We start from the raw sequence: 22843 nt of genomic DNA on the forward strand, positions 1-22843 counted from the left end.
GCACAAGGACCCCGAGGTCCCTCTGCACCGTCGCCTGCTGCAGTTTTTTGCCACGTAAGTAATAATCCTTCATACCATTATTCCTACCAAAGTGGACCATCTCGCACTTGCCAACATTAAATTCCATTTGCCAGTTCCTGGCCCATTCGCCCAACCTATCTAGATCCTTCTGCAGACTCTCCACACCCTCCGCACAATTTGCCGTTCCCCCAATCTTGGTGTCATCAGCAAATTTCGACACCCTACACTCTCTCTATGACTGTATAAACATGTGCCCAGCTGGTCCACTGGGAAAGGCCTTTGGGTCCAGAAGGGTGCAGGTGTCAGCAATGACCTGCCATCAAAGCCTGAAGCCCCCGAAGAACTGCTGTTCATACACGCTGAGAGAGAGGATCCCCTACCTGTCAGCACTGTGTAAAGGGTCTTACCTCCTTCCAGCTATGTCCTTCCCCTCTGTCCTGTGGAGTGGCTCATGATAGAGGACGAGGAAGCTGATTCTGCAGTTGGTGTTATTCCTGCTCCTCCTGGTGCTGGTGGTGTTGCTGCTCTTGTTCCTCATCAGAGGTGCGAGGTTGAACAGCATAAGCAGGTTTCACAAGCACAGCATATGTGGACCCAATTGCAAGATGGAATGCGAGCCTTTTCAGGTAATTAATTCTTTACAGGTACAGACAGTGCAAGTGCAGAGAGGGATAATCACAGGTTAAAGAGGTGTGAATTGCTTGAAGCCAGGACAGTTTGTAGGATTTTGCAACCCCAGGCCAAATGGTGGGGGTTACACGTAGTGTGACATGAATCCAAGATCCCGGTGGAGGCCGTCCTCATGCGTGCGGAACTTGGCTATCAGTTTCTGCTCGACGATTCTGCATTTCTGCAATTATTTGTGCAGCATCTGTTACTGCAGTGGCTGCTTTTTCTTGTCTACTGGTTGGCAGATCTATAATAATCTAAGTGTGAAGGATAGATGAGTCTGGAGATTATTGAAGAACTACATCATGAATATCTGCTTTTTAATAAGTGTGGACTAGTATGCAGCCCCTGTAAGACACAAATCCATGGGTCTATTACTCTAATCTTCCATCTGCTGGTGCACCTCCCTCTGCCTCTAGTCACTGGTGCTCAGGTACTACATCCTCACCCTCCTATCTGAGTTCCACAACATGGATGATCTGGGCTGGCGCACAGAAATGGGTGCTGAGCTGTCCCATTCCCTGCTATCAATGTCCTCATCCTGGGAGACCCCTATAGAAGAAGAAAATGAACCAGTGTTAGCATTGGATTTGGTGCCAATGGCTTGGTACAGCACATGCTATCTTACAGCAGAAGGGTAGGCCTGACTATTAGCTTCACAGCAATAAAGCTGCTCCAGCATCAGGACTTCTTATCACTCATAACCCTAAACCATCAAAATACCAGATACAATTATCACATGATAAATATTCCTATTTCATCTATAATTGTCTTATAAGAAAAGCAGGTTTCCTTTACTCAAAGCATACAAATGAGCCAGTTGGGTTTTTCAGTAATGTAAAAGCTTCTTATGATCTTTTATGAGATGAGATGAATGTTTTCCACTCTGAGAATGGTGAATCTTTGGAATTCTCTGCCTCAGAGAGTTTTGGAAGCTAAATCTTTGAGGTTGTTCAAGGCTGAAATCAATAGATTTCTACATATTGAAAAAAACAGGAGGGGATACGAGGAATAATGCAGGAAAATGGTTTTGAAATGGAAGACCAGCCATAATCTCATTGATGGGGGATGTGGGTTTAAAGCACTGAATGGCCTATTTCTGCAACTAGTTCTTATTTTCTAATGTTATTAGCTTCTTGGTTACTTTTACTGATACTGGTTTCACTGCCATTCTTTTAATACTGAATCTGAATTCTCAAACTACCATGGATTTGAACTCACACCATTTGCATTATTGGTCCAGACCTCTGCAGTGGTTGACTGGTCATGCAAATTTGCCCCTTAATGTCAGGAGGATTAATAGAGTAAATATGTGGGGTTACGGGGATAGGGCCTGTTGGTGCAGGCTCGATGGACCGAATGGCCTATTTCTGCACTGCAGGGAGTCTATCCAAAATAACTGTTCGATTCTGGCTCGGGTGATTGTTTGTGTGGAGTCGACACATTCTCTTCGAGTCTGCCTGGGTTTCTCCGGGTGCTCCAGCTTCCTCCCACAGATCAAAGGTATGCAGGTTAGGTGAATTGGCCATGTTAAATTGCTCCTTAGTGTCCTAAGATGTGTAGCTTAGATGACTTATCCATGGTAAATGTGTAGGATTATGGGGAGGGAGCCTGGGTAAGATATTCTGTCAGAGAGTCAGTGTAGAGTTGATGGGTTGAATGGCCTCGTTCTGCACTTTAGGGAATCTGTGATTCATGATAATTTTCCTTTGCTGCTGGGGGTGTAAAGAAAACATTAGTAGACTTTCTGGAACACTTTGGCAGGCTTCACCACCACATCATCAAAATTAATTTTGGAAATTCACTGGAGACTTCACCTCAAAGGAATAAATACTGCGTTATCCTACCTTATAGAATTCTTAATAGGAAAAAGAAAATGTTTAGTCATTAGCATATTACCAGAAGTTTTCCTTGGTCTGCAGCAGGAATGGGAGGAGGATATAGGGAGGGCAGAGAGGGGTCAGCTCATGCAGTGGAGAGGGTAGGAGGGCAGGATGGACTCCATAACTTCCTGCGAAGATCCCTCTTCTTCTGGACCTTCTCCACCAGGACCACGAGTGATCTATCTGAGAGCCTGTGCACCCCCTCACCTGGTCCCCAATCCATCCCAAGACTTGCTGCTGTCTGTCAGCCAGAACACTGCGCACCTTCAATGGACATGGGTGTCTGCAGCCCACACATCCTGCTCTTCGAAAACTGTGCCTATTCAATGCTTCAGCAGGTGCCTGCTGTAGCAAGTTCAAATATTGATAACCTTCAAACTCTTATGTTAAAACAAGACATGGAACACACAATTCCTATTTTACACCTTTCACCACGATAAATTCCTTTGTTTAAAGAAGTTACAGAATTTAATGTAAAGGAAGTGAATTTGCTTCTCCCTCCTCTCCATCCACTTGGCTACTATATTGTAAAAATGCCTTAAGCATCACTAATTTACCATGCAAAATAATGAATGTGCTACTGCAGACACCTAGTGGGATGTCACTTATTGTGCTTGAGATGAACTGAAGCATCGAACATCTTGAGTAATAAGTTTAAAAGGCTTTATTACCTTTACACTGATACACATGCAGCACACACATTGATTGCTCAGCAACAAAATGTTAATATTTCCATACTCTTTTGAGACATTTTAATTAATGACCTTGCACAGGAAGCTTTGTGAACCTGCACACATAAACTTTGGCAAAGGCCTGAGCAGGATCTAGGAACACTGACAAAACTTTTGGCAACACAAGTTGACTGCATTCTTGACTGAACTGTTAGATTAAACAAAGGATATGTCATTATTGAAGATGCTGAGCTACACATTTCTTTTGATTGTAAACATTATAAGTCAAGAAGGTCACTCGTATGAGTGGAAGTATGCCTGGAGCTCTCAACTTGCAACAGATCCATCCCTCACGGTCTTTAGTCCCTTTGCCTACATAGGGCCAAAAAGTAAATCATTTTAAAATATGTTAATACATATGTTTGGTAGCACAAGACTTGACTATTGCAGTAAAAAGAGACATACTGTCAAAGTTTTTCATCTTGCACTCATCGGGACAGATGCGAGAAAATCAAATTTCAAAGGAACAAACGATTTATACTGCACGAGAGGAGGGTGCTGATTGGTTGGCAAGTGGATTCTGATTGGTTAAAACATTACCATGGAAAATTCATGAGGGAAATATTTTCTTCCATGCTCTTGTTTAATTGTTTCTGTTTGCAGAGGATAGTGCCCTGCATATGTAGATTCTAGCAAGTGTGAATGGGCCACATTGCAAGCACTAACTCATCCAGCCCATTTTTGCAAAATTCAGAACAATATCTAACATTTGGTGTGATTCTAAGATAGGATAGTGCTTATTGAACCATCCCAAGAAGTTCACAGACAACTAATTTAAGACGATCAGCTGGACTCATATTGTGGCTCACTTACACTTGCTGGAAGCTACATATATTCATATACAGCGTCCTGTCATCTATAAACTGAAAGAACATATCTAGGCATTGTATATTTTTCAATTAAAAAAATGCATGGGAGACAACTTTTCTCTGGTGGATTCTCTGTGACAATACCCCAAATGATCATCTCGCACTTGCCAATCAATAAGTATCCTTTTCTCATGCAGTATCAGTTGTTGTTCCCTTTGAAATTTGGTATTCTTGTGCTTGTCCTGTTGAGTGCAAGATTAAAAGCTTCGACAGCGTGCCTTTTTTCAGCGATACATAAGGCGAATTGCATTGTTAGCATTTTGAGGTCCTTTTGAAAATCTAAAGCATAGGCATATTAGAAAAAGATTCTGATTTAGTTAAGACCAATTAGAGAAAAGTGGGTAATTCAGAAAGGGTACTTTGAAGTCAAGAACAAAAATGATGTTTTAGTAAGAACTATTCCATTGGATGTTCAGATATGAATCATTGCTTCATTGGAGGAAGGCTAAGATCGAAACCTTTGAGTCAATAATCCACCATAATCCCATAGCTAAGAAAGAATGTACTAACCTTGAAAAAGGTCCAGAGGAGGTTCACAAGAATGATCCCTGGAATAAAGACCTTGTCATATGAGGAATGGTAGAGGGCTCTGGGTCTGTACTCGCTGGAGTTTAGAAGGATGGGGGGGGGATCTTAATGAAACTTACAGGATACTGCGAGGCCTGGATAGAGTGTATGTGGAGACGATGCCTCCACTAATAGGAAGAACTAGAACCAGAGGGCACAACCTCAGACGAACGGGACAATCCTTTAACATAGAGATGAGGAGGAATTTCTTCAGCCAGAGAGTGGGGAATCTGTGAAACTCTTTGTTGCAGAAGGCTGTGGAGGCCAGGTCACTGAGTGAATTTAAGACAGAGATAGAGAGGTTCTTGATTAATAAGGGGATCAGGGGTTATGGGGAAGAGGCAGGAGAATGGGAATGAGAAAAATATCAGCCATGATTGAATGGCGGAGCAGACTCGATGGTGGCCTAATTCTGCTCCTATCTCTTATGGTCTGATGGTCTTATAAGAGGAGCTAACAGAAATCCTGCCATTGGCCAATTATGCGATTTTTCGGTCCTGCCAATGTCTATGGCGTGGTGCGTGATTCGCCTGTCCTGCTGCCGTGGAAATCGGGGAGGCGGGAGGTGGCGCGGGGGGGAAGACGCAGTCACCTTTGGCGGGACTGGAAGACCCTGCCGATGGGAAGGGCAGGAAAATCCCGCCTTATCTCTTTACAACAGCTTGTATTTGCATAACAAATTTTACATAGCAAAACATGACAAGGTGCTTTACAGTGACAACTGTCAAACAGCATTTTACATCAAGCCATATGAAGACATTCAGGGAGCTGTCCAAACATTTGGTCAAGGAGGTTGGTTTGAAGGAGCAGCTTAAAGTCGGAAGGTGTGTAGAGTGGTGGAGGGATTTAGGGAGGGAATTCCAGAGCTCTGGATCTAGGCAGTCATCAATTAAGGAATGAATGAAAATGGGAGATGCATAAGATCGAGGTCAGAATTGCAGCAAAGCAGGGATCCCAGAAATTTTTTGGATTGGAGGAGGTTGCAGAGTTGGGAGAAGTGACACCATGCAGTGATTCGGAAACCAAGGATAAGAATTTTAAAAATTACTGTGCAAAGTGATCATTCCACAGCCACCAGCTATCATTTGCATTTTAGACCTGTCGCCAAATTGCCTGTAGACTTTTGTTTAACTGTGTTTACCAACATATGACGATATTAATTATAGCATTGCATTGTGCACTGTCACAACAATTTTAAAGCTTATTGCAAAAGGGCGGCATGGTGGCACAGTGGTTAGCATTGCTGTCTCTCAGCGCCAAGGGCCCGGGTTCGATTCCAAGCTCGAGTCACTGTCTGTGCAGAGTCTGCATGTTCTCCCCATGTCTACATGGGTTTCCTCCAGATACTCTGGTTTCTTCTCTCATTCTGAAAAGACGTGCTGGTTAGATGGATTGGCCATGCTAAATTCTCCCTCAGTGTACTCGAACGGGGGTCAGAGTGTGGCGACTGGGGGATTTTCACAGTAACTTCATTGCGTATAAATTTAAACCTATTTGCAATGCTAACAAATAAACGTAAAAAAAAGATGCTTTCCGTGTGTTACACTGAGATTGCAGCATTGCAGGTCAAGTTAAACATGTCCTTATCCAGCATTTAGTAGTCACTTTCTATCTAGAACCATTAGATAGCACATATGGTTGGCCTGGTGGCACAGTAGTTAGCACTGCTGCCTCACAGCACCAGGGACACCGGTTCAAATCCACCCTTGCTTGACTGTCTGTGTGGAATCTGCACATTCTCCCAGTGCCTGTATGGTTTTGCTCCAGGTGCTCCCATTTCCTCTCATAGTCCAAAGATGTGTAGGTTAGGTGGATTAACCATGGTAAATGGCTATGTGGATAGGGCAGAGGAGAGGGCCTGGGTGGGGTGCTCTATCAGAGAGTCAGTGTAGACACGATGGGCTAAATGGCCTCCTTCTGCTCTGTAGGGCTTTTACGATTAGTTATCTTAGATTGTAATTTTCCCTTATGAAAGTGGCATGAACAAATCTGCAATAGTGATGCTCTGGCAGGGATCAGCTAACTCAATATAAACCTCAAAATGATCTGGGATTTTATGATGTGTATGGGGATCAAATGGGAAAATAAGTTGAATCAAAGAACAACCATGATCTACGGGAAGGCAGAGCAGGCTGGAGAAGCTGTATAAATGGCCTAATCCTACTCGAATTTGTATGATCTTATGGCAATAACAACATGGCTGATATATTTAATCTCCACAATGTGTGGGAAATTTACCTCTGTGTCTATAGGATGCATTACTGAAGCTAAATTTTATATTTTAAGGCATAGATAGTTAATTGGAATTGGACAAACTTGTTTGACTAAGGGTACTAAACTCAATTCTGTCTGTTGGATAGTTTGGGTTAAGTTTGAAGTTACAATGCCCCTCGATTTTCAAAAGATTAGATGAATTAAATGCATTGTTTTAAATGAGACCAAGAAAGTTCCTAAATATTATTAATGGACATTTCAGACTTTCAAAAAAGTAATCAAAGCAATGCGACAGAACCACTTACGTTAGCAATTCCACACAATGGGCAGCACGGTGGCACAGTGGTTAGCTCTGCTGCCTCACAGCTCCACGGACCCGGGTTCGATTCCAGCCTTGGGTGACTGAATGTGTGGAGTTTGCACTTTCTTTCCGTGCCTGTGTGGGTTTCCTCCGGGTGCTCCAGTTTCCTCCTACACTCCAAAGATGTGCAGGTTAGGTGGATTGGCCATGCTAAATTGCCCCTTAGTGTCAGGGAAATTAGTGGAATAAACACATGGAGTTACAGGGATAGAGTCTGGGCGGGATTGCTGGTGGTGCAGGTTTGTTGGGCCAAATAGCTTCTTCTGGACTGTAGGAATTCTATGAATACTTTATTACTCTGAAGTTAGTACTGTTCACATGGAGAGTAGAATTTTTGAGCAACAAAGGCAATAATGATATAACTGGGATGCTGTGTTGTTTCTACATCCCTTTTGTACCATTCAGTTTGGTGGTTGTTGACCTTGCCCTGTGCAAGGGAAGGACCACACTGGCTAGCAATGTAAATCGTCACAATGCTTCCATGTGTGACACATTGCCAATAGAGAGGTGTTTGGGAAAAAGGGGCTTTGTGGCTGCAAGGCCCCAGTGCTCCTGTCGATTAATGGTAACGTGCCGGCATATGAACAATGACAAAAAAGTAATTGTGTTGTGCGCACCAATTTGATGTTTAATCTCACTGTGAATATATTCAAATGGTGGCATGATGGCACGGTGGTTAGCACTGTTACCTCACAGCCCCTGGGACCCGAGTTCGATTCCCAGCTTGGGTCACTGTCTGTGTGGAGTCTACACGTTCTCCCCGTGTCTGTATGCCTTTCCTCCAGGTTGTCTGGTTTACTCCCACAATCCGAAAGACGTGCTGGTTAGGTGCAATGGCTATGTTAAATTCTTCCTCAGTGTACCCAAACGCCGGAGTGTGGTGGCTGGGGGATTTTCACAGTAACTTCATTGCAGTGTTAATATAAGCCTACTTGTGACACTAATAATAAATAAATATTAAACAATGCTACCATGTTTCTCTGCAGTTAATGAGTTCTATGCAATGTCAACAACTTAAATTGTTTTAACTATCTTTATTATTTTTGCTTAGAAGTATAAATCATCTTTATCAGACAAATGTTAAAATATTTTGGACACCTTACCACAGTGAGTTTTATGTTAGTAATTTTAACACTGCAATTTTAGAGAAACTGTAAAATGAGGCAAAACATACACAGGTTATTTTACAATCAACAATGTTTTTCTTTCAACAATGTTTTGTCAATGTTTAATCAAAAACATGCATTTAATGTTTTTTTTTAAAGAAGCATCCACAACAAAATGCAAAAACAAAATTTTCCACAGCATATTTCAGGTTTTCAAATATCCCAAAGTTTGAAGATCAATTTTTTTTCATTTTAAACTTTATTCCAATCCAATCAAGTCATGTTAAATCCAATTCAGAGTCCCAACAAGTTGGGACATTCCTGATCCAAGCTGACAAGACAGGGCTCTCACCTCCAGTCTTGGGCTTGATCTACATGATCCAAGCTGATTGCAGTAGGTGTAGCTCCTCCTCCAAGGCTTGATCTCATTCGCATCTTAGCCAAAAGGCCGAGATGCTGCTTTAAAAAATTGCTTCAAACCAAGCTGAAATGTAACCTAATGACTTCAACCAAGCGCAGCATGTCGACACCACACCTGATCTTAGCCAAAAGGCCGAGAAGATCAAATTTCAGAGGCACATGTTAGGACGTGGTTGCTGTGAAATCTGAGATCCACAGGTGTCAGTAGCAAGGTGTAAATGTACCAACACATTTTACCGCATATTGATATCCAAACACTTTAAAGGTTGCATTTAAGGGACACTGAAAATCTTGCAATGGAGGTTAATAGACTGGGATATTAATACTCCTTCAGATTGCCTCAGGTAAATGTAAATCCACCATTTCAAAATATAGTTCACTGATGCAGGCACTACTTGTTTTACTTTTTCTGGTCGATCATATCGGATGCAAGCACCACTTGTTTTATTTATTCCTCATATTGGATGCTGCCATTTATAGTTATATGATCACGTTGTGTAGTATTAGCACAGTAAAGAAAAATACATTGTGACCTTTAAGTCACTTTATATACTAAAACTAAAACATTTTAATGTGATGGTTATAAACTAACTGTCTACAGTATGCTGTAACACTTGTTTACGGCTCCCAGATGGAATGTTATATGTAGAATGCACTACCATTCCAATCTGCTTCTTGTCACAGAATCTGGTACTATGGGTCGACTCTCAGAACGAGATGGACTTTGGGTGAAACATTTCTTTTCAAAAAGGAAATTGTATGGGTCTCCCTAAACCTGCCCTTGTGCAGGCACTCGGATGCTTATGTCACAGGTTCCAGAAGCAATGGCCCTCCTCTGACAGCGGCAGCCTTAATGTAAACCGATTGGAGCCATTCAACCCAACAATCTAATGGAAAGTCAACAAAAACAACACAAATGCTCTTCTGACAGGAACGTAGGGGGAAAAAACTAACTGGCAGAACGCAACGGGAGTGAATCCTTCCTATGAGTTAGTTGAGATTATTACTTTTGTTCATTGGTTTAGTGAGATACTGTAAACACAACAGGAAGATTCCCTACAATTGCCACTACTACAGAATTGCAGACACACTTCTAGAGAATACTTGAGGTGAGCGCAGTGAGAAGGAATAGCTAATTTAGAATTGTTGGGGACAAAGCTATTTTGGAGGGTAACTGTTTTCATTCAGTGCTTTTAATGTACTGCGCACAATAACGTGTTGCCCAATAACGTCACTGAGGATTTATCTAGTTGGCTGTTATGAATTCTTTATTAAGCCGACTTCATTTCCATGTGTCAGCCAAACCTGCATTTCATTCATTTTCATCACTTACCACCTTAGCTCCATGAGCTTAGAAACAATGTTCGCCTGTCATGGGGCTGTATTCCTAGATTTCTGCGGATCGTTATGTAAATTCCTTACACCCATGAAGAGCAGACTAATTACTCAAGGAGTTCAAAGAACAGGACATAAAGCCACAGAGTCGTTACAGCACAGGAGGAAACCGTTCAGCTGTTCAAATCCATGTAATGAAGATAATTGCATTTTTCTCCTGCCTTTTAGTCTTTTCTAGTTCTGTGAGTTATTGCCAAGTTATTGAGAGGAAGTCAGACAGTTCCAGACAGGAATGGTGCCATGGAGGTAGGGAGAGGTGGGGGGGAGTGGTGGGGGGGAGTGAGGGAGGTGGCACAGTGCTTAGCACTACTGCCTCACAGTGCCAGGGATTCAGGTTCAATTCCGGCCTCAGGTGGCTATCTGAGTGGAGTTTGCATGTTCTCCCCGTGTCTGTGTGGGTTTCCTCCTGGTGCTCCGGTTTCCTCCCACTATCCAAAGATATGCAGGTTGGGTTGATTGGCAGTGCTATATTATCCCCTAGTGTCAGGGGGATTAGCAGGGTGAATGTGTAGGGTTATGAAGGAAGCCTGGGTGGGATTGTTGTCAGTGTAGGCTCAAAGGGCCAAATGGCCTCCTTATGCACTGTATGGTGGAGGCTGGAGAGGAGGGGAGGGCAGTGGTAGACAAACTATAACATTATAATTGAAACTATGAGCGATGCTCCTAATACCTGCATCTATATTGATTGTACAAACTAACATTTTTCATATACTTTTCCCTTGTCTTTACAGCAACTTCAGTATATGGGTTGCCTTCTGAAATCTGTCTGTACGACCAGGGACCTCAGCTATTTGAATGAATGGCATATCTGATAAACTTATGTTTGCATCAGAATGAATGTAATGTGATGTGACATGTCATTTCCTTCTCTGGAAATGTAATCGCCAAATTGAGGCACAGCAGTGATGGGGAACAGAATATTTCACTACCTTACATCCAGAACTGGCAGGCAGCACTGATACAATCTAGAATTTCACCCTGCACATTACCCTAACAATTATGAACCACCTCTTACCATCCACCGCACAAGCAGTATATATTAATTTCATATGCATTCAATCATCTGGTTGATTCTTTTTTCGTACGAACTGATTTCAATTCTGAGGATCACCATCTGTCACAGAAAAGGCAACTTACACACCACATTTGCGTACACTGAATTGTAAACCGGGTCAAACAGTTAAAGGGCAACTTTAGCATTCTTTTTCGTGCGAGCAACTGTCTTGATTTTCATTTTGAAATTAAATGATTTATTTTCAGTTCTGTCAGCCAAACGTATAGTACCTGGCACAGAGTCATAAATTAGCGAATTGGGCAGTGATTTCGTTCCATTGTGGGTTACAGTTCTGTGTCCGCCTCGTCTGCTTTCTTCTTCTGGTGGCCATTGCCAGTTGCTGCTCCTGCTGACGCAGCGATTTGGTTCTCCCCGTTCTCCTGCGCTTCCCCATTCAGTTTTGGCTTCTCATGTGCATCTGATTGGTCCTCTGAAGCAACAGAAAACATTGTGCTGTCATGCTGATCCTGAGCATCGGGCTCCTCATCCTTAAAAGAGAAAGAAGAAGCTGAATGTGTCAGCCAGTGCACGGCTGCTGAGCTGAGGACAGGCAGAGCTGGTTGCTCTGTGTCGCTGAGACCATTGGATTCCACTGAGCCGCCGTGGAATTTAGCTTGGCCAGTGATTTTACACAGAGGGCTTTTCTTACACAGAGGCCTTTGAGGGAGAGCTGATTTTTCCCAAGACTGAATGGGGGGATGTTGGGTAGGATCATGGCCTTAGTTTTCTTTTCTTATCTAATCATTGAGGCTAATATCAAACCCAAGTTGGGGTGCAATGCCATATCTTGTCAACTTGGTTCTTCTTTGTCTCTCTTGTGAGGACCATGAATTGGATTCCATTGGAACTCGAATTTCAATTTTGGAGCAAGCAAGGACATTTGCTCAGTCCACTTTGAGCATTGGCTTTCTAATTTTAAGAATGGGGTAAAAAAATTTAAAACACAAATAAATGTATTTTATACCTTAATAACTGATGACCTCCACAAAACAAAATGTTAATTTTTTAACATAGAGCTTTGGTGCCCAATTTATTTAAGCTTAAATTTATTTATTAGTGTCACAAATAGGCTTACATTGACACTGCAATGAAGTTGCTGTGAACATCCTCTGGTGGCCACACTCCTGTGTTCAGATACACTGAGGGAGAATTTAGCACGGCCAATGCACCTACACAGCCAATGCATCTGATTAGGATTCAACCGGAGCACCCAGAGGAAACCAATGCAGACACAGGGAGAATGTGCAGACTCTGCACTGACAATGACCTGAGCTGGGAATCGAACTGGGGTCCCTGGCACTGTGAGGCAGTAGTGCTAACCACTGTGTCAAACTGACGAACTAGTCAATTTGAAAGCGATACAGTAGGGTCTAAACGGTAATGGTTGTTGCATGATTGTCATTGACTGTGATCTGTAGATACAGTGGAGGCCACCAGGGGGCTCTCAATACCTGTTGACCTACCCTTCCTCCCAGTTTGAAGTAGAGAACAGCGCAATTAATTTACACCAACTCACGTTGGAAGAAAAGCAAAACACTCATATCTACATTAGTTCTTGGATTTGTTAAGTTAGCCACAGAACACGAACATGGCCAATCAACTGGACAAAACTTTTCTCCATTTCATTAGTGACACCAAAAGTACCAATCAGGAGCCCATATAAAACTATTCCATCCTCTTTAGATTTCTGATGTATCTCACATTAGCCGATAATGAAGATGCTCATGGAGCTTGGCAGTTGCGGGGGAAAGGGACTGAATTCACAGACATGTGATGGTGGCTTGGTCTTTCCAGAGATGCTACTAATCATTAGCTCATTTATTCTTTTACACGATCTGGGGTATTGCTGACAAGGCCAGCATTCATTGCCCATCCCTAATTGTCCTCAAACAGAGTGGCCAGTTGTGTGCTGGGCCACTTCACAGGGCAGTTAAGAGTCAACAACATTGCTCTGAGTTTGGGGTCACATGTCAGCCAGACTGGGTAAGGGTTAACACAGCTGCCTCACTGTGCCAGGGAACTGGGGTCAATTCTGGCCTCGGGTTAGTGTCGAGGTAAAATTTGCACCTTCTCCTCGTGTCTGCCTGGGTTTCCTCCGGGTGCTCTGATTTCCTCCCACAGTCCAAAGATGTGCGGGTAAGGTTGATTGGCCATGCTAAATTGACCCTTAGTGTCAGGGGAATTGGCAGGGTAAATACATGGGTTTAAGGCGATAGGACCTGGGTGGGATTGCTGTCGGTGCAGGCTCGATGGGCTGAATGGCCTCCTTCTGCATTGAAGGGATTCTATGATTCCATGATTCCCTTCCCTGAAATGAACCAGATGTTTTTCTTTTTAACAACAACCAATGATGGCAATGGTCACATGACTGAAATTGGTTTTATATTCCAGATTTATTAATCGCCGTTATATTCCACCAGCTGTTGCATTGGGATTTGAACTCATGTCCCCACAACATTAGCTCTGGTTATGTGATTGTCATTGGGGTAAATCTTCTGGTCCCCATCTGTCATTGCAGGCGGGTCAGACAATTCAATGCACCGTTTAAAGGCCGGTTGCCCTTGGGTTTCAAAATCAGGCCAATTCTCGACCTCAAGTGAAGCACACACAAAAAAATTGACTGACCTGTAAATATAGCGGTGACCACCAGAGGGCTCTCACTACCTGTATAGTTGATAGGCAGCGAGCTTCCTCATAGACCAGTGACATTCCCACTATGACATTTGGAATGGTGCTCTGACACTCTGTCAAACAGAATGGTGCTCACAGTAGTAATGTTCTTTAACCCCTGTGGGCAGAATAGGGGCTGGGTGGACTCACTTGACTTTATAACATTCAGGAATGATAATTACAAATGAATGATCAGTTTTCCACAAACGTACAATAGTTCAGGATTTTCTTTCTTTTCTCCCCTTGGGTATAATTAGTGCACAGTATTCCAGCCATCAGCGCACAAGGAGTTTAGAAGCAATGGTTTAATGAGAACATTTTAATAGTTTTACACAAGCTCTCCACTGAATTTCTGGGCTGGAGGTTTCTGCTTTGTCTTTCCACTAACACAAAGTAAAATGACCAAATACTGACAGCTGAAAATATTAGTTTAAATCGATAATTGCAATGAAATTAAAACAGAAAATGCTGGAAAGTACTCAGCAGATTAAGTTCATCGACCTATAATAATTGCGTTGTATCCCTCTCCACAGGTTTATATATAGCATTTGGCATTAAATGCAGTACAACATCCCAAGGTGCTTTGCAGAAGTATTTTCAAACAACATTTGACGTCAACGTACACAGGGCAGTATTAGAGTAGATAGTTAAATACTAGGTTAAGAGGTCAGGTTTAAAGAGCTGAGTTGTCAAATGCCTGGGGTCCATGGCTTTGCTGGAGCCAACTTTATTCTATTCATTTACATAGTGTTAATGGCTGGACGGCATTTATTGTCCATTCCTAGTGGCCTTTGAGAAGGTGGTGGTGAGCTGCCTTCAAATCATAGAAACCTTACAGTGCAGAAGGAAGCCATTCGGCCCATCGAGTCTGCACTGACAACAATCCCGCCATAACCCCACGTATTTACCCCGCTGATCCTGCTAATATATGCATCTTGGGACACTAGGGGGCAATTTAGCATGGCCGATGCATCTAACACGCACATCTTTGGACATGGGAGGAAACCAGAGAACCCGGAGGAAACCCACACCTGCAGTGACCCAAGCTGGGAATCGAACCCAGGTCCCTGGAGCTAACCACTGTGCCACCGTGCTGCCTTCTTGAATCGCCACAGCCCACGTGCTGTGGGTTGACCCACAATGTCGTCAGGGAGGGAATTCCAGGATTTTGACCCAGCGACTGTGAAGGAATATTTGAAAGTCAGGATGGTGAGTGGCTTGGAGGGGAACTTGCAGATGGTGGTGTTCCCATGTATCTGCCACCCTTGTCCCTCTAAGTGGCAGTGGCTGTGGATTTGGAAGGTGCTGCCTAAGGATCTTTGGTGAATTTGTGTTAAATTCTTATTAGGTAATTGGGACGTTTCCTATTGGCCTCTCAACTGCCTGGACCTAAGCACTGGAGTTCCCTCCCTAAACCTCTCCACCTCCCTCCGCTTCTTAAAACCTACCTCTTTAATCAAGCATTAAGTCATCTGACCTAATGACACAAATTTTCTGATTGGACTCAGAACCACATTATTTGATCAGACCAAAAAAAACTACCCCGCTTACCTGGATTTGTTTAGAAAGGCCAGACTTCTGATGCATGATGTGAAAGAATTTGCTCAGCACAGAAATCCAGGAAGGGAGTAGCGATCAGAATCGGTACTGAGGATACATTTCCCGCTTTTCTATGGCACTAAGATGATTGTTAGTGAACGGCTGGGTGGATGAGTGAATAGGGGCTAGGGTGGGTGGAGGGTGAGATCACTGTGTAAGTAGGTCAGGTGGGTAAAGCGGTAAGTGGGCAGCAGTAAGGTGGCAGCGTGGTAGGGTAGCATGAGGGTCGGGTGGCAGGTGGGCAGCAGGATGTTCGGGTTGGGCTGGCAGAGGTTGTCGGGTCTAGTGCTAGCCAGGTCAAGTTGCAGGATAGTCAGGTGGTGGGGACAAGTCAGATCGGGTCAGGTGGGGTACTTAGGTCTGTGGAGTCAGGAGGTTTGGGAGTATCAAAGGACTCAAAGTTGGGGTAAGGCTGCGTGAGTGACTGGGTGTCAGATACCCAGAGGATAGACCATGATTTTTCCTGGATAACTATGCAGGTAAGTAAATTGGAACTGCCCAAAGTCTCTGAATCTAGCTCAGAGCTGGAGACTTCTTTGGAGAGTTACGGGAGCATGGGAATTGCCCAATGGAAGTTCAAGTTTCCTGGACAATTGCCATGTTGTCAGCACATCAAAGGTGGCAGGGGGGCACAGCGGTTAGCACTGTTGACTCACAGCACCAAGGTCCCGGGTTCGAATCCCGGCTTGGGTCACTGTCTGTGTGGAATTTGCACGTTCTCCCTGTGTCTGCATGTGTTTCCTGCAGGGGCTCGGGTTTCCTCCCACAGTCCAAAGGTGTGCTGATTAGGTAGATTGGTATGCTCAATTGCCCCTTAGTGTCAGGGGGACTAGCTAGGGTTAATGCATGGGGTTATGGGGATAGGGCCTGGGGAGGACTGTGCTTGGTGCTCAGTGGGCCAAATGACCTCCTTCTGCACTATAGGGACTCTGTGATCTATCTATGACATCAGAAATATTGTGGGATGCCAATGCATATCCTGGATCATAAGATCAGGTCCGAGCCAATATTCCTTTATGTGGTTAGGTGTCAAATTTTGTTTGATAGAATTGATTTGAATTGATTTTTATTGGCACATATATTGGGATACAGTGAAGAGTATGGTTCCTTGCGAGCTGTACAGACAAAGCATTCCATTCATGGATTAATACTGTTCATAGAGTAATATCCTTGTGAAGCACCTTGGAATGATTTACTACAGTTAAAAGGGCTATATAAAGACAGGTTGTTGTTGGGTTGGGGAAGAGTGTCCTCCTTGCATCAGAGATAAAACATGTTTACAAATAGAGTGCATTTGTGTCAGAGAAGGAGTGTGTTCATTGTGTCACGAATGGAATGTGTTCTGCATCATGAAACAAACATGGTTCCAAGTATCACAGATACAATGTATTTACTGCATCGTGCATATAACATGTTGTGTCATGAATAATGTGTGTTCTCTGTGTTACAGACAGAGCGTGTTCTCTGTGTTAGTTTACTTTGTTATTTATGTCAGGGACGCTTCTGGTGTCAGAAAGGTGATGAGGGTTGATTGGGGATCAGTTTGCAGACATTCACCCTAATCTCAATCTCTCCTCTCCGGATGGCCAGGCTGGGAAGAGTTTAATATCAATCTTATTGATGATACCAATATCAATACATTTATTCCAGTGGTTGTGTTCAAAGCTTTACAATAATATTCTAATCCTGCCTTCTATTTACCATTAAAAATGATCAAAGATTGATTTTTGTGAACTTTTGTTTTTATTCATCTGGGACATGTGTGTTGCTGGCTGGCCAGCATTTATTGCCTATCCCTAGGTGCCACAAGGCAGTTGAAAGTCAACCACATTGCTGTGACTCTGGAGTCACATGGAGGCCAAACTGAGTAAGGATGGCAGATTTCCTTCCCTAAAGGACATTAGTGAACGTGTGAGTTTTCCCGACAATTGAAAATGGTTCCATAGTCATTTAATTCCAAATATATTTTATTGAATTCAAATTCCACCATTTGCCATGACAGGATTATGAACCCGGGTCCCCAGAACATTAGCTGAGTTTTTGGATTAATAATTGAGTGATAATACCACTCGGCCATCGCCTCCCCCCCCCCACTAAGTTTAAATAATCGGCCTCTGCAATTAGAAAGAAGTGAAGAAACTTCAAGTGTTTATGCTGACCTTCCTCTTTACTATCTCACTCTATGAACAAGACTAACTGCACATAACATGCATTACACAGTTTAAAACACAAAGGTTCGGAATTGAACGTTGTCGATCGTTGAGAATAGTGTCCAATACCACTCATCGCATCCGATTGATGGGTTGTCTTTTAAAGGAAACATTTACTTTGGCATCAGTTTTGCTCCTCACTTATTTGGCAAGTAGTTGTGTTAGCTACGTTTAAGTTTATTTATTAGTGTTACAAAGAGGCTTACATTAACACTGCAGTGAAGTTACTGTGAAAATCTCCTAGTCACCACACTCTGGCGCCTGTTCTGGTACACTGAGGGAGAATTTTGCACGGTCAATGCATCTAAACAGCACGTCTTTCGGACTGTGGGAGCACCGGGGGCTGGGGGGTTGGGGGGGTAGAGAAATCCATACAGACATGGGGAGAACATGCAAACTCCACACAGACAGTCACCCAAGGCCAGAGTTGAACCTGGGTCCCTAGCACTGCGAGGCTTGCAGTGCCAACTATTGTGCCACCGTGCTGCCCTGCTCTGAACAATCAATCGTTTTGCAGTGCTCATATTGGTAGGTTTCTATATTATGAGGCACGGTGGCACAGTGATTAGCACTGCTGCCTCACAGCACCAGGTATCCAAGTTCCTTTCCCAGCTTGGGTGACTGTCTGTGTGGAGTTTGCACGTTCTCCCTATGTCTGCGTGGGTTTCCTCCGGGTGCTCCGATTTCCTCCCACAAGTCCAAAGATGTGCTGGTTAGGTGGATTGGTCATGTTAAATTGCCCCTTAGTGCCAGGGGTATTAGCTAGGGTAAATGCACGGGGTTATGGGGATGGGGCCGGGATGGTGCAGTCTCGATGGGCCGAATGGCCTCCTTCTGCTCTGTAGGATTGCATAATTGTATGATTCAAACACAGGCACTAAATTTTCCATTACATAATGTGACTGGTTTTCAGTGAATGAGCCTCCCCTGGATTCCCTGTCAGCAGATTCAGAAATGATGAACTTCACGCAAATTGTTCTCTGCCCACACACACACACACACACACACACACACACACACACACACACACACACACACACACACACACACACACACACACACACACACACACACACGCCTTACTCTTCCCACTTACACTCTCATCAGCAGCGAGACATCCCAGTGTCAAAGATACAATCTACTATAAAGATCCCCACTCTGTTTTTATCACTTGTTACTGAATGTCAGTACATCTTCTCTGCACTTTAGACAATTACCAGTCTCTTGCTGTGCGGGCTCCAAGATCGCTTGTTCATCCGATAGTTTACAGCCAGAAGGATTGCAGCAAAAGCTAATCCACAGACAAGTAATGCGATTAGCACGTTAGGTGGGCCTGCTTTGGAGTACGACTTATCACTCTGGAATGAAAGAAATATAATCTCAGTGTAACAACATTTATTTCAATAGCCCACAAAGAGTAACAGTTGGATATCAAGCATGTTAAATATCTAAATACTAATGAGGTGGTGTGCCAGCATTATGGGGCTTTTAAATATCTCTATAGCATTAAGTGCATTCGTACACCATTGGGCATTTAATGCCACACATATAGTCAAGTATTGCCTTAATTTACCACCATCATCAATGTAGGACACAGGGCTAAAAGGTTACCAACGCTGTCAAGACAGATCAGGAGGTGAGAAGTTGGTATAATTGTTGTGCAAAGTGCTGAGAAGGAATTGATATTTTCAAAGGTAGGAATTGTAAAAGCTTGGCCATTTGCGCACCAGGGACCAGCAGCCATTTAATCCAATTATTTGGCTTCTTCACCACCACCGGGATTTTTTGAAATTTGGAACCGTGTGGTGTGTCTGCCAGCTGGAACTGCACATGGTCAGTAGGAGGGGGTGAGCTTTGCTTTCAGGGAGTTCCATGGTCCAAGGCAGGACCACCTGACAAACAGTACACACCCTGGAGGCTCTGACCCCCCTCTTCGGAGCCTGAATGCCTGGGCTCTGGAAGCCACTTCTGGTCCTGAAACATCCAGACCCATGGAATGTCAGTAAAATTCTGGCCACACAGTCAGAGGTCAGCTGCAAATTTCAAATCCATAAAGACAAATACGAGAGACATTAAAACAAAAACAACATATATTTACATAGTGCCTTTAGTGTACTAAAATGTTCCAATGCTCTTCACAGCAGTTATAAATTAGAGTCATAGAATAGAATCATAGAGGGGAAGGAGGCCATTTGGCCCACTGAGTTTGCGCCAACCACAATCCCACTCAGGCTCTATTCCCGCAACCCCACATATTTACCCTGCTAATCCCCTGACACATGGTTCAATTTAGCATGGCCAATCAACCTAACCCACACATCTTTGGAGTGCGGGGTGAAAACGGAGCACCCGGAGGAAACCCACCCAGACAATCACCCGAGGTCGGAATTGAACCCAGGTCCCTGGCACTATGAGACAGCAGTGTTAACTACAGTGCCGCCCAATTAGAATTAGATGCTGAGGATGGCATTTTCCAGTCCCCCCCACCAGCAGGATCTTCTGATCCCAACAAAGTTGACTCCCCCCGCCACGACAGGTTCCCCAGCAGACGGGTGGACGAGCTGTGAAAAAGCCCCCCAGACATTAGTGGGACGAAAGCCAATGTCTGATCACTTCCATTGCAGGTAAACCTGGTTCCTGGTCCGAGCCTCGCAAGGTGACATTGGGGCAGATGCCTGATAAGATTCAAAGACAGCCTTAAATGAAGGAAAAGAGAAGCAGAGGGATTTAGGGAGAGAATTCCAGAGTCTTGGGGCTAGGTAGCTGAAGGCATAGTCACCAATCATGCGACAATTAAAATTGGTTAGAATTAGATGCTTAGATGTATCTCGGAGAGGTGTCAGGCTGGAGGAGATTATGGAACTAGGCAGAGGTGAGACCATAGATGGATTTAAAAACAGGGATGAAAATTTAAAATTGATGCATTGTTTGAATGGGAACTAGTGTAGTTTAGTGAGCCCAGGAACAATGTGTTAATGGGTCTTCACGTGACTAAGGACCTGCTGCAGAGTGGTGGATGATCTCGAGTTCACAGACAGTTAAATGGGAGACATTAGCAAGGAGTATTTTGGATTAGTCAAATCTAGAGGCAAAAAAGCGTGAATTAATTAGTAAATATGCTAATATATGCAAGCAATACCAATAATAGAAAAGTTGGGAAAAGCAAACAGGAAACAGTGATGGCATACATTGCTTTACATTTTTCCCCACACAGTGAAATAAACTGTTCACAGAATATCATAGAATCTGTACAGTGCAGAAGGAGGCCATCGAGTCTGCACCAACAACAAACCCACTCTTTCCACATAACCCCACATATTTACCTTGCTAATCCCTCCTGACACTAAGAGACACTTTAGCATGGCCAGCCAATCTAACCTGCACATCTTAGGACTGTGGGAGGAAATCGGAGCACCCAGAGGAAACCCACACAGACACTAGGGGAATGTGCAAACTCCACACAGACAGTCACCCAAGGCCAGAATTGAACCCAGGTCCTTGGCACTGTGAGGCAGCAGTGCTTACCACTCCTGTTGTATACAAAGATAAAATCTTTCCAACAAAACATTCGCTTCAGATTGTTAACTTTTAAAAATCTCAAACGACTGCTATAACCAATGTATTGCCAAAAGTACTGCAGCGGTTCAAGAAAGTGACTCACCATCACCCTCTCGAGGGGCAATGAACCAGGGGAAATATATGGTGGTCTTGTCATCAATACTCACATCCCATGTAAGAGCAAAAAATAATTGCCTTTAAGACATATCAAAGCACTTTGCAGTGGATATCATATTTCTCTTTATTAAAATAGCAACAGTACTTTTGAAGTGTAGTTAATATTTAAATACAGGGAAACATAGCGGCTAATTTGTGAACAACAAGTTGGATACATAACCGAATAATGTACTCTAGTGATGTTGGTTAAGTATCGCCCTGGACAACAGCCTTGCTCTTCTTTGAATAGTTCTTTAAGTCTTTTGTTTTACAGTCTCCTTAGGGGTCCCCTCTCCGTTGGTGTGACATCTCATCCAAACCTGACAGTGCATCACTTCCTCTGCACGGCGCTGCTTGGATTATGTGCCCAAGTTCGCTGAAGTGGAGCTTGAAACCACAACCTCCTGACTCAGAGGTGAAAACCTTACTGCTGAGCCAACGCTGACACCTAATACAACAAACACTGCAGATTTATTGGCAAAGAACAAACAGCTTAAAATGAGAGGCTGCTCAAAAAAAAAACAGGATTCGAATAAGCACTGGCCCAAAGTACTCCAGAAAAGCCCTGAGGTGCCTGACAATACATCCGTGTCTGAAGCGCATGTTTGCCAAGTGTTTTTAATGAACACACACGGGGGAGAGAATAAATCCCCAAAGTCCCAGCAGTTTGGCAAGTATGAAAAATGGTTTCCTTCGGAAAATTTAATGTGCACGGTGGGTTTTTTCTAACTACCATTCATTGTTGCTGCTTGAGCTTGTTTGCTGATGTTCGTGCAAACAGTCTGCAATACAGACATATTTTAACCTCACAATCAGATCAGCTATGATCTTATTGGATAGTAGAGCGGGCTCGAGGGGCTGAATAGCCTGTTCCTGCTCCGAATTCATGTGATCGTATCTTTGTATTCGGGCAAAAAAAACCTCTCAGGTCGGAGTATGATGGCCGTTCACGCCAACAGGATTTTCCCATCCGGCTGCAGTGAACGGAGATTTGGCTGGCTGCCATATTTCCTGACCTCATTCCAGCAGGAGTGTGGCACGAGTATAGGGCGGGATTTTCCAGCCATGCTTGCCCCAAAATCCTGTCCAAAATCAATAGACTTTTGCATAGTCCGCACCAACTCCACCCTCTCCCCCACCCACTACAACTTCCGAGGCAGACGGGACGGTAAAACTCCGCCCGTAATGTCCAAATATTGTTACCGTAGATTATAAAAAAGTTAGAAAGTTTCAACAAACAAAATGCATGGACGAATAGAATTATTTAAAAGTGTCAATTGTTATATTATTACAGGTAAAAAACAAAAAGGTGTCACCTGTTCCTCTCCCTTATAGGAGAAGCTGATGATTTGCCAGGATA

General features: G+C 43.6%; 1 protein-coding gene across 1 annotated transcript in view; it reads right to left on the minus strand.

Annotated features, from left to right (window-relative positions):
- Positions 1–8334: 8334 nt before the first annotated feature.
- cd34 (CD34 molecule) overlaps positions 8335–22843 on the minus strand; it is a 58449-nt gene continuing 43940 nt past the window's right edge. The window contains exons 4-5 of the mRNA XM_080210010.1: positions 18987–19127; positions 8335–11778 (exon numbers count right to left, since the gene is read on the minus strand). Of these exons, the coding sequence (XP_080066136.1) occupies positions 11575–11778; positions 18987–19127 (345 nt within the window). The 3' untranslated portion in view covers positions 8335–11574. The remainder of the gene's footprint in view (positions 11779–18986; positions 19128–22843) is intronic.

Source organism: Carcharhinus amblyrhynchos, chromosome 22, assembly GCF_965287045.1.
Source record: "Carcharhinus amblyrhynchos chromosome 22, sCarAmb.v2.hapA, whole genome shotgun sequence".
NCBI classification, from domain to species: Eukaryota; Metazoa; Chordata; class Chondrichthyes; order Carcharhiniformes; family Carcharhinidae; genus Carcharhinus; species Carcharhinus amblyrhynchos.